General features: G+C 44.7%; 1 protein-coding gene across 1 annotated transcript in view; it reads left to right on the plus strand.

The window, feature by feature from the left end:
- Positions 1-338: 338 nt before the first annotated feature.
- Positions 339-18,463, plus strand: part of LOC106604622 (protocadherin Fat 4) — a 98,191-nt gene continuing 80,066 nt past the window's right edge. The window contains exon 1 of the mRNA XM_014199440.3: positions 339-6,006. Coding sequence (XP_014054915.3) covers positions 901-6,006 — 5,106 coding nt within the window. The 5' untranslated portion in view covers positions 339-900. The remainder of the gene's footprint in view (positions 6,007-18,463) is intronic.

Below are 18,463 nucleotides of genomic sequence, written 5' to 3' on the forward strand. Positions count from 1 at the left end.
TTTTAAAATGTGTGACTATATGATAAATGCAATTGGTAGACTTCCTATTGAGTTTAAACTAGATACTTTTCTAATCAACCTGGCTAACTATGTGGTTTAGGTAGAACAGTGCATTCCATATTGTAACCTAATAAGCTGCATTTGTTACAAACTAACGGTGCAGTCATTACCTGTCTCTCATACCATAAAGATCTTTCTTTAATTTGATTGACGTTGTCCTCCACAAGCCACGAAAAGGGCTCCGGTTTACAATAGAAAGGAAAGGCAAGGAGGGCGAGCAGGAGCAGTTATCCAATGGGATCACAGGTGGGAGGGAGTTTGTCTAACTCGAGTTTTGTTCTAAGTTAGTAGGGACCTAAACGTGTATGATGTCTGAAACTTCTGCACCGTTATTCCACGGGACATTGTATTGGTACCACTGAGAGTATTTGTGCCTGGCTTTCCGTATTCTATATTCCGTATTCTATATTCTATTATTTAACCACTTTTAAGTTTTGGATACACTTTTGACAACGGAGAGGAATTAATATTGGCATGTATTTTTCACTTTTGTAGTTCCTATTCATCAGTAACTGTATTGCGCATATAAACCATAATGCATTGCCGCTCTCATACGATGCGTTTTGCTACAGGGGAGTAGTGGCGAAACTTAATTGACAAGCAAGGGACGTCTTAGCACCACGGATTCATTGCATCCCAAGGATTCAATTACTACATCTAGATACTGGAGAAAATACTTCAGGGTACTCAAACAGTGGAAATATCCGTATAATTTCTGGAATTGCCACGGTGAGTCGCGCACTTTTGGAATACAATGCTTTAGTGTTGGCCAAACTCGAATAAAGTTGATGCATCTTCGGCATGGACTTTTTCTAATAAAAGTGGACTTGGATTTTGACCATGGCGCTCACAGGTAGGGACTTAGGCCGGTTCCATTTGATTTTATTGATGCTATGGACTCTGTCGCAATATTCTTCATCCAGCCAAGTCCGTCAAGAGTTTCAGGTATTGGAGGAGCAACCGATTGGTACCTATGTGGGGACGATAGAGACGAGACCCAGCTTCACTTATCGCTTCAGTGAAAACCACAAACTTTTTGCAATTAATGGCACCACTGGAGCCATTTACACCTCCTCTGTGATTGACAGGGAGATTTTGCAAAGTAATGTCATCAATGTGGTGGTCCTCTCCAGCCAACCTACCTATCCTACCGAAGTTAGGATTGTTGTACTGGATATAAATGATAATTCGCCAGTGTTTCCCGACGCATCAATTGTAGTTTCGTTTAAAGAAGACGCCAGCAGTGGCAGACAAGTGATTCTGGACACCGCTACAGATTCTGACATTGGGAGTAATGGAGTGGATCACACCACCTACAGAATAGTGAATGGCAACGAGCAAAGGAAATTCCGTTTGGATATTACAGTCAATCCTAGTGGAGAGGGGGCATTCTTGCACCTCGTTTCAACTGGAGGCTTGGACAGGGAAATAACTCCCTTCTACCAACTCTTGATTGAAGTGGAGGACAAAGGAGACCCTAAAAAGTTTGGGTACCTGCAAGTAAATGTAACTATTCAAGATATCAATGACAACCCCCCTATGTTTGATCATGACCAATATCAAACTAATGTTTTTGAAGATGCAGCAGTGGGTTCTAGTGTTCTGCAAATAACAGCATCAGACCAAGACGAGGGAGCTAATGCAGACATCAGGTACTTTTTAGATGAGGGAACACCTTTTCAAATCGATCCTAAAGCAGGTACCATCATTATAAAAGAACGTTTGGATTATGAGAGTAAGAAAGAATACTCTATGACTATTCATGCTATGGACAACGGGGTACCTTCTCTGTCAGGTAGGTCAGAGGCCACTATCAAACTACTGGATGTAAATGATAATGACCCAGTTGTGAAGTTTAGATATTTCCCCACCACATCTAAGTTTGCCTCTGTTGATGAAAATGCTCAGATTGGTACAGTGGTAGCCTTATTGACAGTCTCCGATTCAGACTCACCCACAGCTAATGGTAATATATCTGTCTCAATATTGGGGGGCAATGAGCAGAGACACTTTGAAGTGCACACTTCCCCAGTTCCCAACCTAAGCTTGATCAAAGTGGCTAGTGTTCTAGATAGAGAGCGCATTTCCTCCTACAACCTGACTGTGTCGGTATCAGACAATGGCAAACCCATGGCCAGGTCCTCTTTTGCCAGCCTGGTTATTTTCGTGAATGATATCAATGACCACCCACCCATATTCCAGGAAGCCATGTACAGAGTAGATATCAGTGAAGACATTCCAAAAGGCAGCTACATTAAAGGGGTCTCTGCAACAGATGGCGACTCCGGGCAAAATGCCAACCTTCGCTACTCCCTGGTGTCTGGAAACGGTTTGGGCTGGTTTGCCATCAGTGAAAACAGTGGTCTGGTTACCAGCGCTGCTTTGTTGGATAGGGAGGTAGCATCTGAAATAGTGCTCAACATCAGTGCCAAAGACCAGGGGTTGCAACCCAAAATCTCCTACACTAAATTGATAGTCAACATAACTGACGTGAATGACCAAGTGCCCACATTTACACAGAGCATGTATCATGTGTCCCTGGTGGAGCACTCTCCGGCTGGTAGTGAGCTCCTAGTGCTGTCAGCCTCAGATGATGACCTTGGGGCCAATGGAACTATCCGGTTCTCTTTTGACCCGGAGACCCCGTCTAGTGTACAAGAGTTGTTCCGCCTGGAAGTTGTATCAGGCAGGTTAAGCACAGCCACAGAACTGGACAGGGAGGACCGAGGGAGTTATTTACTGTACATCCAGGCTACAGACTCCGGCTGCCCCCCTCTCCACTCCATTGGTAAAGTAAACGTAACTCTGAGTGATATCAATGACAATAGGCCAGTCTTCTACCCAGTCCAGTACTTTGCCAATGTCAAAGAGAATGAACCTTCTGGCTCGTTCATAACCACTGCATTGGCCACGGACCCTGACCTGGGGAGAAATGGCACAGTGAAGTATATCATAACTGCTGGAGACACATCTAAATTTCACATTAATAGTAACTCGGGCAAAATCACCACCCTGGTGCCACTGGATAGAGAGGAGAAGACCGCCTACCAGCTGCAGGTGACAGCAGCAGATGGTAGTGGGCTCCGTTCACACACCCAGGCCATCGTCACCATTAATGTCATAGACACACAGGACAACCCCCCTACCTTTAGTCAGAACGCCTACAGTTTTGTCATGTTTGAAAATGTGGGCATTGGCACAGTTATTGGTACTGTATCTGCCACCACTGTTGATTTGAATACAAATATCACATATTTAATCACCTCAGGGGACCAAAGGGGGCTATTTACTGTCAGTAGTGCAACAGGTCAAATCAAAGCATCCAGTCAGATAGACAGAGAGGAGCAGTCTTTCTATCAACTCAAAGTCATAGCCAGAGGTGGTGAGGTAACAGGCGAGGCCCTCGTCAACATCACAGTGAAGGATTTAAATGATAACGCGCCCCATTTTATTCACTCCACCGAGCATGTCAGTGCAGTGGAGAACTGGCGCACAGGGCATCTGATATTCCAAGCTAAAGCTGCCGACCCTGACGAGGGCACCAATGGCATGGTGGTCTATAGCCTCAAGCAGAACCCCAAAGGCCTGTTCCACATCCATGAGAAACATGGGCTTATCACGCTGACCGGGCCACTGGAGCTCACCACCAGCTCCTACCAGGTGGAGGTCCTGGCCTCTGATATGGGGGTCCCCCTGCTCACATCCACTCTAATGTTAACAGTCAGCGTGTACGACGTCAATGACAACTCTCCCATGTTTGATCAGCTCTCATACGAGGTCATTATTTTAGAGTCTGAACCTGTCAACAGTCGCTTTTTTAAGGTGGAAGCCATCGACAAAGACTCAGGCCTGAATGGGGAGGTTATGTATGACATAGTTGACGGGAACACAGCCGACGTATTTGGGATCTTTCCAGACGGGCAGTTGTATATTAAGGCTGAGCTAGACAGAGAAGTCCAGGACAGATATAACTTAGTGCTGGTGGCCACAGACAGGGCAGTGGAGCCACTAAGTGCCAGTGTCAATGTCAGTGTAATTCTGGACGACGTGAACGACAATCGCCCCCTCTTTAACAGCACTAATTATGTGTTCCACTTTGAGGAAGAGCAGAAGAGAGGGTCGCTGGTAGGGCGAGTGTTTGCAGTGGATAAGGACTTTGGCCCCAATAGTGAGGTCAGGTACGCGTTTGAGACTCAGCAGCCCAACTTTGAGCTGAACGCCATCACGGGGGAGTTGACCAGTACTCTGCAGTTGGACCGTGAGTCACTAATGAGACAGAGAGGCGCCGCGGTGTTCAGCTTTACAGTAGTTTCCTCAGACCAGGGGCTCCCCAAGCCTCTAAGAGACCAGGCTAAAGTGCAGGTATACATCCAAGACATCAATGACAACCCGCCCAAGTTCACCAAAGACATTTACCAGGCCTCCATCTCCGAGTCGGCCCAGAACATGACGCAGCTGCTGAGGGTGTCTGCCGTCGATGTGGATGAGAGCAAAAACGGACTGGTCCGCTATCACATAAAGGAGGGCAATGAGGAGAGCCAGTTCACCATCGACGGCAGCTCTGGACAGGTCACACTAGTGGGAAAGCTAGACTATGAGGCGACATCCTCCTACTCGTTAAAAATGATTGCTGTTGATTCTGGAACCGTGCCCCTCTCCTCCTCCTGTATGCTCAGCATTAGCATCCAGGATGAGAATGATAACTCTCCCTCCTTCCCCAAATCTGCCATATCTGTGGATGTTCTGGAGAACATGAGGATTGGAGAGCTGGTGGCCTCAGTGACAGCCACAGACTCCGATTCGGGTCATAACACAGACATAACATACAGCATCACAGCCACAAACAACCACGGGACATTTAGCATTAGCCCCAACACAGGTAGCATCTTCCTAGTAAAAAAGCTGGATTTTGAAACTCAGTCTTTTTACAAACTGAATATCACTGCAAAGGACAATGGGAGACCACCAAGGTCCTCAACAATTCCTGTGGTCATTCATGTCAGAGATTTCAATGACAATCCTCCTATATTTACCCCTGGTGACATTTTTAAATCCATTCCTGAAAATATGCCCCTCTCTGCATCAGTAATGACAATCACTGCTCATGACACAGATGCAGACATCAACGGACAGCTGGAATACTCCATAGTTCAACAGACACCCAGGGGAGGTCACTTCAGCATTGACTCCAGCAGTGGGCTCATATTCACAAACAAGGAGATTGACAGAGAGTTCTCCAATCTCTTTGAGTTGACAGTTAAAGCCACTGACCAGGCAGTTCCAGTGGAATTCCGGCGCTTTGCCTTGAAAAATGTCACAATATGGGTGACGGATCTGAATGACAATGTCCCCACGTTTGTTTCCCAGAATGCTCTGGTCGCAGAGTCCACCATAGTCATTGGCTCCATCCTCACGACGGTGGTGGCGTTCGATCCCGACGAGGGCTCCAACGGCGAGGTGGAGTACGAGTTGGTGAAGGGGGACTCGGACACGTTCATCATGGACCGCTACAGCGGGGATATCCGCTTGGCCTCACAGCTGGTGCCGTCTCGCCTCATCTACAGCCTGACCGTGTCGGCCACCGACCATGGCTCGGACAGGAAGACCTCCAGGACCGAGCTCGCCATAATCCTCCAGGGCGCCGATGGGCCTGTCTTCTCCCAGCCCAAATACATCACCATCCTGAAGGAGGGCCAACCACCGGGCACCAACGTCATCTCCCTGGATGCCTCCAGCCCCAGAGGCTCAGCCACCAAGGTGGAATTTTTCATCGTGTCAGTCCGCAGCGGCAGCAAGGCCATGGGACGCCTGTTCACCATAGGCCGCCATACTGGAGTGATCCAGACCGCAGCCGAGCTGGACCGGGAACAGGGCTCTGACCTCTACCTGGTGGATGTGTACGCCATCGAGACGGACGCCAGTCATCCCAGGACACAGAGAGCTGAGGTTAGTAGTGCGTTTATTTCTCTTCTCTTTTTGGAGGGCAATGGCTTCTTCACATTGTGGTCGATGGCTTCCAGACAGCATAATTGGAACCCGTACAGCCGTTGAAGTCGTTTAGTGGGATTAAATGAAATGAGATCAAGGTTTCGACTGGAAAACCTGGGAGTGAAAGGAAAATATCCAAGTCGCACATAAAACAGGTATACCTAGTGCATTCGTATGCACATTAATTACATTCCTTTTTTAAAATATATTGCTAAAAGTTCTGTGTTACATAAAATCTAAATTGCCTTGGACATGAGTAAGTAGGCCTTGGTTTTTGGCAAGATAATTGTATTGTTCCAGTTCCCAAAAAGGACTGGCCATAACAATCCTTCTAGCATTTGTCTGTGTTTTCTGGGAAGGGGAAATGAGTGCCTCGTATCCTGTGTTTCTGCTGTGCTCATGCTGTTATGAACTTGGATATTCTTATCAGTGAATAAGAACTACACAAATCAAAACTTAGCACTTTTTCTCTTTGCAGGCATTAATCATCATGGGTTGCTTCATATGATAAAGATCCATGATGAATTGTTCTAGGTTTCTATAGGTAGTAATGGAACACACAATGAAAATATCATGATGAGTTAGTGCAGGTAGACTATATCAGGCCAATATCACAGAGTTTTAAGCCTGAGGCTGTTTTGGTTTAAGGGTATTCCTGTGGTACTCTCCTCCACCACTGGGCCGGGCTCTGCAGGCAATATGTGACCATTAAAATTGCATGACCTCCTAAGACTGTGAAAAGATTTTTGGGGAGAGGAGAAGGGGAAGAAATCTCGGAAGACTGAAACCTAAGCTCTCTATTCAGTTTGCATTATGTGATGCACCTCTTCCCTTGGGGGTGGAGTTAAATCCTCTGAAGTTGAGTGCTGAAACTGTAAACCCAGCTTTGGGTGGTTAAGCCCTAGCCACTCCTCAAATTTGAAACATGTGATTCTATATGCTATATATGTGTTTTGGAAATTTCAACTGGAACCTAGAATTTCATGTTATTACAGGCTTGATGATACGCATTTATAAATTGGAGTTTTCTGAGCGCAACCAGAAAAGATTTTACTGCTGCTACCTTCAAGAAAATGTGTTTTTTATTATTGGAAGTTGCTTGCAAAGGGCCTATCCTGAAACGCTCTAACAGTATGACAGTAATCGGATGCTTTGACAGTTTTTGTGGATAACACTTCAACCATTACAAATATTGAAATTGAAATCCAATACAATAATCGGTTATTTGGAGGCAAACTCAAATATGATTAAAATCACAGATTTGGCAAAATGGCGTTAAGTCATTTAACTTAATGTTAGTATGGTCAAATAGGGATATCAAATGCTCTCCCGTTTTGCCTGCACCACCACAGATACTAATCTCTTCGTTTGAAAACTCTGCAGTCGATCAGAGAAATAATGCTTAACATATTTCTTAGGTTTTCCATGTACAAACCCTGTTCTCAAAGTCCAGTGACGTTTTATACTTTTTCTGTCCTCTGAGAGATGACTTAAACATACCCCGTGAATGTATAGACACTCTCTTTATTGTTCGTTCTGAAGTGTAATAGCTCTTTGATGGTTTTAAACGACCTTTCCTGTGGGTGATAATGGCCTTTTAGATATGCCCTACTTTACAGTAGTCTCAGGTACTGTACTGCTCAGCGGTGGGACATGCGACAGGCTAAGGTTTTGGGCTTAGACTGATACATTTCAAATAAAAACGTCACTTTTAAGGTCCCTAAAGAGGGAAACGGTTTCACTTTCTCAGCTTTAAATCCATTAGCCTTTTATAAGTAGTCATATTGATTATTGAAAAAACTTTGACAGCTGCTTTTCTTGTGCTTTGCACTGTGCACAATGTTTTGGATAGACTAGAAGAAAGAATTCAGTTGAGTATGCCGTATCAATGATTGGTATCATAAACAACCTGACATAGCGCTGAGCTTGCTATGAAACAGAAGTTGCTGCTGACTTGTTTTGAAAATGCCTCTTGGTATCAGATTAAGTGAGTATAATTGCCATTGATTGTTGATTTGTTTTTTTTCCGTCTTTTGGCATTCAGAGTTTGCTTTGATAGCAGAACATGTTGTAACAACCTGCTTAAGAACATGTTGTAACAACCTGCTTAAGAACATGTTGTAACAACCTGCTTAAGAACATGTTGTAACAACCTGCTTTAGAACATGTTGTAACAACCTGCTTAAGAACATGTTGTAACAACCTGCTTAAGAACATGTTGTAACAACCTGCTTTAGAACATGTTGTAACAACCTGCTTAAGAACATGTTGTAACAACCTGCTTAAGAACATGTTGTAACAACCTGCTTTAGAACATGTTGTAACAACCTGCTTTAGAACATGTTGTAACAACCTGCTTTAGAACATGTTGTAACAACCTGCTTTAGAACATGCTGTAACAACCTGCTTTAGAACATGCTGTAACAACCTGCTTTAGAACATGTTGTAACAACCTGCTTAAGAACATGTTGTAACAACCTGCTTTAGAACATGTTGTAACAACCTGCTTTAGAACATGTTGTAACAACCTGCTTTAGAACATGTTGTAACAACCTGCTTTAGAACATGTTGTAACAACCTGCTTTAGAACATGTTGTAACAACCTGCTTTAGAACATGCTGTAACAACCTGCTTTAGAACATGTTGTAACAACCTGCTTTAGAACATGTTGTAACAAACTGCTTAAGAACATGTTGTAACAACCTGCTTAAGAACATGTTGTATAACCTGCTTTAGAACATGCTGTAACAACCTGCATTAGAACATGCTGTAACAACCTGCTTTAGAACATGCTGTAACAACCTGCTTTAGAACATGCTGTAACAACCTGCTTTAGAACATGCTGTAACAACCTGCTTAAGAACATGTTGTAACAACCTGCTTAAGAACATGCTGTAACAATCTGCTTTAGAACATGTTGTCACAACCTGCTTTAGAACATGTTGTCACAACCTGCTTTAGAACATGTTGTAACAACCTGCTTTAGAACATGCTGTAACAACCTGCTTTAGAACATGCTGTAACAACCTGCTTTAGAACATGCTGTAACAATCTGCTTTAGAACATGTTGTAACAACCTGCTTTAGAACATGTTGTAACAACCTGCTTTAGAACATGTTGTAACAACCTGCTTTAGAACATGTTGTAACAACCTGCTTTAGAACATGTTGTAACAACCTGCTTTAGAACATGTTGTAACAACCTGCTTTATAGAACATGTTGTAACAACCTTGCTTTATAGAACATGTTGTAACAACCTTGCTTTAGAACATGTTGTAACAACCTTGCTTTAGAACATGTTGTAACAACCTGCTTTAGAACATGTTGTAACAATCTGTTTCAGAACACGTTGTAACAACCTGGTTTATCGCTTGACCTTTCAGTCAATATTGGTCAGGGTGTCTGGCCGTCTCTCTGTCTCTCTGTCTCTCTCTGTCTCTCTCTGTCTCTCTCTGTCTCTCTGTCTCTCTGTCTGTCTCTGTCTCTGTCTTTCTGTTATTTTCATTCTCTGCCCTTCTCGCTCTCTCTCCACTCTCACACTCTCAAGCCCACTCCCTTCAGCTCCAGCCTTAATTGTTTTCTTTTGCTCATTGTGAAAATGAATAAAGGATCTTTTAGGAGAGAGCTTGAAGTGCTACATCACTTCTTGCCCCGCCGAAAGCATTGTTCCTTCTGGAAATAAACACTGCCGACCGCAACAGTCCTTCCTTTGTTTTGCCTTCACAGATATAGTGTTGCTCCGCTCTGGCACTGGTTCAGTGGGCTTTGTTATTTTTTGTCTGTGCCAGCGTCATTCACTGACAGATTTAGGGTTGTGTATGGGACCCCCTCCTCCCTGACGGAGGAATAGGGAAGTGGGAGTTGGAGTGGAGAAAAAAAAGACTTGGGATACGTTTCGGATCATCTCACAAACTGTGGAGGGGGGCATCAGCATTCTGCCTGGTGGCATGGTGCTCCGGTGGCCTGGTGTTCCGGTGGCCTGGTGCTCCGGTGGCCTGGTGCTCCGGTGGCCTGGTGCTCCGGTGGCCTGGTGCTCCGGTGGCCTGGTGCTCCGGTGGCCTGGTGCTCCGGTGGCCTGGTGCTCCGGTGGCCTGGTGCTCCGGTGGCCTGGTGTTCTGGACATCGCAACAGGGGAATGCAGATGGCTAGGCTAGATAGACAGCTCTTATTAGTGTTTATTTTACTCAGGACAGTGGAGTTGACCCCCTTTCTTCATTATCTCTCTCCCATCTTTCTCTTCCTCACACATTCTTTTTCTTTATTCCCCCTCTCCTCTGCAAGGAACATTTTGTCCAGACAATAACCCTCTACCGTCTTGTATACTTCGAAACAGTTGGAAAAACAGACTGTTTATTAATGTAACCCCGCAGTTAGAAGCATGCTTACTGGACATGAATAGACTGCGAATCAACCTTGAATGTCTTGACATGCATGGTGTCAGTGCAGCACACTTAAACCAGACCTGGGTTCTAATAGTCTTTATTTCATTTGAAATACTGTAGCTGTGCTTGATGAAATGCTCGAAGTATTTGAAAGAAAACAACTACTGTTTGAACCCAGGTCCGATAAACTCCTCAGACTTGAACCGTGAGGAAATGTGATTAGGGCATTAGTAGCGGGTGGAGTGCTTAATGTAGTGTAGATAGAAAAGCACTATGAAACGTAAAACCTCTACAGGCAGGTCAACAAGGTAGAGCAAAGGGCTGCGCTGCCCTGGTACCATATGATATGATATAGAGCAAGGGCTGCGCTGCCCTGGTACCATATGATATGATATAGAGCAAGGGCTGCGCTGCCCTGGTACCATATGATATGATATAGAGCAAGGGCTGCGCTGCCCTGGTACCATATGATATGATATAGAGCAAGGGCTGCGCTGCCCTGGTACCATATGATATGATATAGAGTAAGGGCTGCGCTGCCCTGGTACCATATGATATGATATAGAGCAAGGGCTGCGCTGCCCTGGTACCATATGATATGATATAGAGCAAGGGCTGCGCTGCCCTGGTACCATATGATATGATATAGAGTAAGGGCTGCGCTGCCCTGGTACCATATGATATGGTTGTTGGTATGGGGGATGAAGCGTTTCTGAGGCAAGCGAGACAGTAAATTCACCGGGTAAATTGGCTGGATATGTGTTTTGTTACGGTCATCGCCAGGGTTGTCACAGCCTTCATGGAGTTGATGCGTATGCTGGTCCTCCCATGTAGGTGGTCCTCTCTGAGGTCAAAGTTGAGACAAACAGGAGGCTGTCTCTAAGTGCCTGTCTTTTACGAGACACAAACTATAAACCCCTCCTCACAGGCATGCAGGGAGAAACACACACACACACACACACACACACACACACACACACACACACACACACACACACACACACACACACACACACACACACACACACACACACACACACACATATATATACACACACACACACACACACACACACACACAGCTGCCCTATTCTTTTGTTTTCAGTGTTTTATTTAATAGGTGGATTACAGGGCTAGAGGTCAAGTAGCGTGTTCAAGTTCATACATATTATCTTCCATGCCAAGAAATCAACACTCCAGTTGTCATGCTACCACTTTAAAGCATTCCCCCTGGAAGAATTACTGTAACTATTCCAATAGCAATGCTGTTCCAGTGATAGCATTGTGGGGCATGTCCCCACAACACAGAAGCCACACTAAGCCGTCTCTGTTTACTTGTTAAACTTTCTCTTTATCTCCCCTGGTTTCAAAGCTAGGGGCAATCGTCCCTCACAATGAGCGTTTGTTTAGCAACGATGATACACTCAGGGCTCATGTTGAAAACAAGGCTGTAGGTCCTTATCCAGGCCATGTGTTGCTAAGTCTCTCTCTCCCCCCCGTACTGTATATACACCATAAAATGTGCTGACAAAATAGCAGATGAAACGTATATTTAGCACACATCAATTCAGTAGTTTTATTCATAGAATAGAAATGTCACTGAACATACATGCTATAAGCACTACATTAGGGCAACTAATGTCAACAAAGGGTCAACCTCAGACCACAGACTGACCATATGTTTTAAAACGGTCTTTAAACTCTCTGTCTGCTGCCTCATTCTGCTCCTCCGTTTGACTCGGTCGTCTTCCAAAGAGAGCACAGGTTTTCAGTTAGAATAATAAATGAATGTGGCGAGAGATGTGCACGCTCCAAAGAGCTTGCATGGACTTTATTTTGACTTCTGTGAATTTGGTTGTTTCGCCTCATTTGCAGGTCATTCCTCGTCTTTTCAGCACACATGGTCCGAGCACAGAGGCTGATCTAGTATCAGGTCCACTGGGAATGTCCTGCTGTGTTGGTCTATGGAACAAATGATCAAACAACAACAGGGCCATAGGCTTACTGGGTAACTTTGAATAGGATTGTCTTGATTGTCTAACTGGTGTAGGTGTAAGCTGTTGTTAGCATCCAGCCGATATAGAAACTGGTTCAAGCTGATAAACTGTGTCTTCAGGTGTTGTTTACGTTCTGTTATTAACATTACACTCACATTATTATTGTGTAGTAACAGGATAGTAATGTAGTCACCTACAATGTGGTTATTGTAATAGCTATGCTGCTCAAGTCCACTAAGCTTGACTGGTCTGTAAAGGAACTGTTACTGTAAATCTTGTCCAATTCCAGCAAAAAAGATTCCACTACTTGGACTAGTAAAAATTTAGTAGTCCGAGAAAGAGAGTGTGCAAGGGAGATTGGGGAGAGGTGGTGGGGCGGTGGGAGGGGTGGATTTTGGCTAATTTTCAATGCAGTAATAATTGATCCCAGCTACGGAATGATTTGTTCTACACGTGACTGACACTGCCCCCCCCCCCCCCACACACACACACACACACACACACACACACCCACACACACACACACACACACACACACACACACACACACACACACACACACACCTCCCCCTAGGCCTCCATTGTTTTCTCTGGACAAAACTACACTGCATCTCCATTTCATATTGAAAGAAAAACGCTCCTGTACTTTTAGAGATCTCGATTCCCAGACCCAGTATCATCAGCACCTTCCAGGTGCCATTAAGTCACGCCACCACCCCTGTGACATCAAACGAGTTGGGGGAAAGAGGATGTGAGTTTTTTTCAAAGTCTAAACCCCCTCCTCTTTTCTTTCAGCCTGCAGTTGATAGCCTTCCTGTCCCAGGAAGGCTATCTCCCGCAGGCAGACAGATAATTTAGGAGCGGAGAGAGAGATGGAAAGGAGGGAGGTAGAGAGGAGGGGGGGGGGGGATTGAGGTTTGAGCTGTGGGAGAGGGCCAGAGTGAGCTTCAGCAGCGTCAGGCCTGGAGACAAGGAGAGAGAGACTGGTTCCAGAGAAGAAAGTTCATGTTATTGTTGTCTTCCCTCTTATTTTAGGAGTTTTCCATCAAGAGGGGAAAAAGGTGCAGAGCAGTCTACTGTATCCTGGCTGTGTCAGAAGGTTTTGACGGTGAAGGGTGATTTAAGCTTTACCTGTTTTTACAGTGTTGGCAGGTGTTTATTTAAAAATTATGTATGGAGTAGTGTGTGTGTGGTGTGTGGGGGGGGGGGGGGGGGGGGGTGCATGTGTGCTTTGAAGCATCTCTCTAAATTCACTTTTTATTACCTTTCATTATACATGCACACCAGCGTGTAACTGAATAGTTATGGCATGTTTGGCAATTGATAAAAGAGGAACTACTCTTGAAAATATGTTGGCCTTTTCATATGACAGAAGTAATGCTCACTAAAGATAGAACATATTATGCTATATTAAAAGTGAGCTGAATCAAGCAGACAACTTTGGCTCATGAGATATTTTTCAAAAGCTATTCTCCCAAAACAAGTTTGTAGTCTCCCAAGAGTTTCTAAAGAAGATTTTAGAGGATGGCCAAATGATTTACATTGAAAAATGGAGTTAAGACTATTTAAGACTCAAAACAAATGGATTGAATTCGCACGGCAACAAATAAACCTTGCCTTAATAACAAAACAACACTTTTGTTTACACAATTCTAACTGACATCTCCAGTTTGAGTGAGAAACAGAGCTCTCCTCTCGGCCATTTTGGTGAGTGCAGCCTTTTTCTCCCCCCTCTGGTAAGGCTGCCTAATTGAAAACATCTGGGTGAAGCACTTTTTTCGGGGCAGCAATGTTGGGGCCAGCCAACGTGACTCAGGCTCTCATTCCTGATTGGGTACCTAAGCAGCTCTCTCTGAGCTTTGTTGTCAGGCAAAAGTTATGCTTTTATTAAACCAGACGATATCACAAGGAGCAAAGGGAAACTTTTTACTGTTTGTGCTCCGTATGTTAGGACACAGAAACAGTTCCTCTGTTTTCGATTACACACGTTGACATTGTGCTATTTCTTTTCCCTCTTCAACTTTTCCTATTGCTGGAGTGGCCTAGTTAGACCAGCTGTATTGTATCTGATTCCTGTGCGTGTGTGCGTGTGTGTGTGCGAAAGCGTGCGAATGCAGGTATGTTTATCACACTTAACAGAGGTTGTTAACTCAAGAATGCCTTATTTTTTGGCCAAAGGAGCATGCAATGTCCAACAGACGAAATATGCTGGCTGAAGCATTGTGTTCTGATATCGCCCCTGTTGATATGAACTTCCTAATGAAGTTTGCTCTTAATGGAATTAGTTTCCCTGGACATCATGCACTGTAATCATACATTGGGAGTAGTTTCCCTGGACATTATGCACTGTAATCATACATTGGGAGTAGTTTCCCTGGACATTATGCACTGTAATCATACATTGGGAGAAGTTTCCCTGGACATTATGCTCTGTAATCATACATTGGGAGAAGTTTCCCTGAATATCACTGTAATCATACATTGGGAGTAGTTTCCCTGGACATCATGCACTGTAATCATACATTGGGAGTAGTTTCCCTGGACATTATGCACTGTAATCATACATTGGGAGTAGTTTCCCTGGACATTATGCTCTGTAATCATACATTGGGAGAAGTTTCCCTGAATATCACTGTAATCATACATTGGGAGTAGTTTCCCTGGACATCATGCACTGTAATCATACATTGGGAGTAGTTTCCCTGGACATTATGCACTGTAATCATACATTGGGAGTAGTTTCCCTGGACATTATGCTCTGTAATCATACATTGGGAGTAGTTTCCCTGAATATCACTGTAATCATACATTGGGAGTAGTTTCCCTGGACATTATGCACTGTAATCATACATTGGGAGTAGTTTCCCTGGACATTATGCTCTGTAATCATACATTGGGAGTAGTTTCCCTGAATATCACTGTAATCATACATTGGGAGTAGTTTCCCTGGACATCATGCACTGTAATCATACATTAGGAGTAGTTTCCTTGGACATTACTGTAATCATACATTTGGAGTAGTTTCCCTGGACATCATGCACTGTAATCATACATTGAAAGTGACCACATACTACTTATATATCTCTATCTAGGGGTCTGTGCTGTTGGTCCTAACTTTCTGGACTTGCTCTGTGGTAGAACACACAGCAGAAACCTACAAGTGGGGGATACAAGTCCCAGTGCATTCAGTCTGTGTTATCATTCTGTTGCTGCCCCTCCATTGGAGCCAGGTGGTTGATGAAATCAGGCAGAACTCCTTTCTAAAGGATGGGATGTCCTTTACTTTATAAACAGACACATACTCCCATTGCAGTCTAGTTTCCATTCTGAGTATTGGCATGAAATGGATTACATAATTTTAAAAAATGAATATGATTCTAGCAACACATAAATGAGATAAAGGCCTTTGTCGCCTCACTCTTGGCTTGATAACGAGTTAAATCCCGTGAGGGAAGGTGATGAACATTCACACTGCAAAGGGTCAGGTTGCCAGTGAATGTAGCAACATTTGGCTTGCCTTGGCAGAGCCTGCAGCATTAGCGGAAGCAATGTCCCTTGGCAGCTGAACCACTGTGCCAGCTGTGTGTGTGTGACAGGGCCCTACAGTGCTGGAGACTGGCAGACCAGAGCCTGATCTCCCCATGGCGTCTTTATGCGTCTGACGTGTGACAAGGCTGACACGCTGTTAATAATGATGTGGTTATTACTTCCCATCATGCCTCACTGCAGGCCAGCCCATAAAACAGCTCTGTGTGCTCCTTTTGTTTCTGATTGGTTGCCCATAGAGCAAGTAATATTGTCATACGTACATCACATTATGGTTCTACTCAGGCCCAGGTGCTGGGTTCAACATTATTTATTTTAAGTTCCATTTTGATTTCGTAAAGTTACAGGCAATGCACCTTTATAAACTCAGCAAAAAAAGAAACGTCCCTTTTTCAGGACCCTGTCTTTGAAAGATAATTCATAAGATCAAAATAACTTCACAGATCTTCATTGTAAAGGGTTTAAATACTGTTTCCCATGCTTGTTCAATGAACCATAAACAATTAATGAACATGCACCTGTGGAACGGTCGTTTAGACACTAACAGCTTACAGACGGTAGTTATGAAAACCTAGGACACTAAAGAGCCTTTCTACTGACTCTGAAAAACACCAAAAGAAAGATGTCCAGGGTCCCTGCTCATCTGCGTGAACGTGCCTTAGGCATGCTGCAAGGAGGCATGAGGACTGCAGATGTGGCCAGGGCAATAAATTGCAATGTCCGTACTGTGAGACGCCTAAGACAGCGCTACAGGGAGACAGGACGGACAGCTGATCGTCCTCGCAGTGGCAGACCACATGTAACAGCACCAGCACAGGAGCGGTACATCCAAACATCACACCTGCGGGACAGGTACAGGATGGCAACAACAACTGCCCGAGTTACACCAGGAATGCACAATCCCTCCATCAGTGCTCAGACTGTCCGCAATAGGCTGAGAGAGGCTGGACTGAGGGCTTGTAGGCCTGTTGTAAGGCAGGTCCTCACCAGACATCCCCGGCAACAACGTTGTCTATGGGCACAAACCCACCGTCGCTGGACCAGACAGGACTGGCAAAAAGTGCTCTTTACTGACGAGTCGCGGTTTTGTCTCACCAGGGGTGATGGTCGGATTCGCATTTATCGTCGAAGGAATGAGCGTTGCACCGTGGCCTGTACTCTGGAGCGGGATCGATTTGGAGGTGGAGGGTCCGTCATGGTCTGGGGTGGTGTGTCACAGCATCATCGGACTGAGCTTGTTGTCATTGCAGGCAATCACAACGCTGTGTGTTACAGGGAAGACATCCTCCTCCCTCATGTGGTACACTTCCTTCAGGCTCATCCTGACATGACCCTCCAGCATGACAATGCCACCAGCCATACTGCTCGTTCTGTGCGTGATTTCCTGCAAGACAGGAATGTCAGTGTTCTGCCATGGCCAGCGAAGAGCCCAGATCTCAATCCCATTGAGCACGTCTGGGACCTGTTGGATCGGAGGGTGGCGGCTAGGGCCATTCCCCCCAGAAATGTCCGGGAACTTGCAGCTACCTTGGTGGAAGAGTGGGGTAACATCTCACAGCAAGAACTGGCAAATTCGGTGCAGTCCATGAGGAGGAGATGCACTAAAATACTTAATGCAGCTGGTGGCCACACCAGATACTGACTGTTACATTTGATTTTGACCCCCCTTTGTTTAGGGACACATTATTTAATTTCTGTTCCACATGTCTGTGGAACCTGTTCAGTTTATGTCTCAGTTGTTGAATCTTGTTATGTTCATACAAATATTTACACATGAAAATAAATGCAGTTGACAGTGAGAGGACATTTCTTTTTTTGCTGAGTTTAAGTCTTCACACCTATAACAATCATATTCTGAAAATCCGACAACTTAAAGTATTACAATTATTTGTACATTCTGTAGATTAAAGGTGCAATATGCAGAAATCGCTCCGCCATTTCCTGGTTGCAAAATCTCTAATAGTTCGCCTAATTTCAGTTTATGTGACAAAACAAGCAAGTATTGTGTAGAGAATCATTGTACTATCAAAACCGCTGTGAAATATACACTGCTCAAAAAATAAAGGGAACACTTAAACAACACAATGTAACTCCAAGTCAATCACACTTCTCTGAAATCAAACTGTCCACGTAGGAAGCAACACTGATTGACAATAAATTTCACATGCTGTTGTGCAAATGGAATCGACAACAGGTGGAAATTATAGGCAATAAGCAAGACACCCCCAATAAAGGAGTGGCTGATGTTTTGGTCACTTTTGAATGCTGGCGGTGCTTTCACTCTAGTGGTAGCATGAGACGGAGTCTACAACCCACACAAGTGGCTCAGGTAGTGCAGCTCATCCAGGATGGCACATCAATGCGAGCTGTGGCAAGAAGGTTTGCTGTGTCTGTCAGCGTAGTGTCCAGAGCATGGAGGCGCTACCAGGAGACAGGCCAGTACATCAGGAGACGTGGAGGAGGCCGTAGGAGGGCAACAACCCAGCAGCA

The sequence above is a fragment of the Salmo salar genome, chromosome 05 (genome assembly GCF_965601325.2).
Source record: "Salmo salar chromosome 05, fSalSal1, whole genome shotgun sequence".
Classification (NCBI taxonomy): Eukaryota; Metazoa; Chordata; class Actinopteri; order Salmoniformes; family Salmonidae; genus Salmo; species Salmo salar.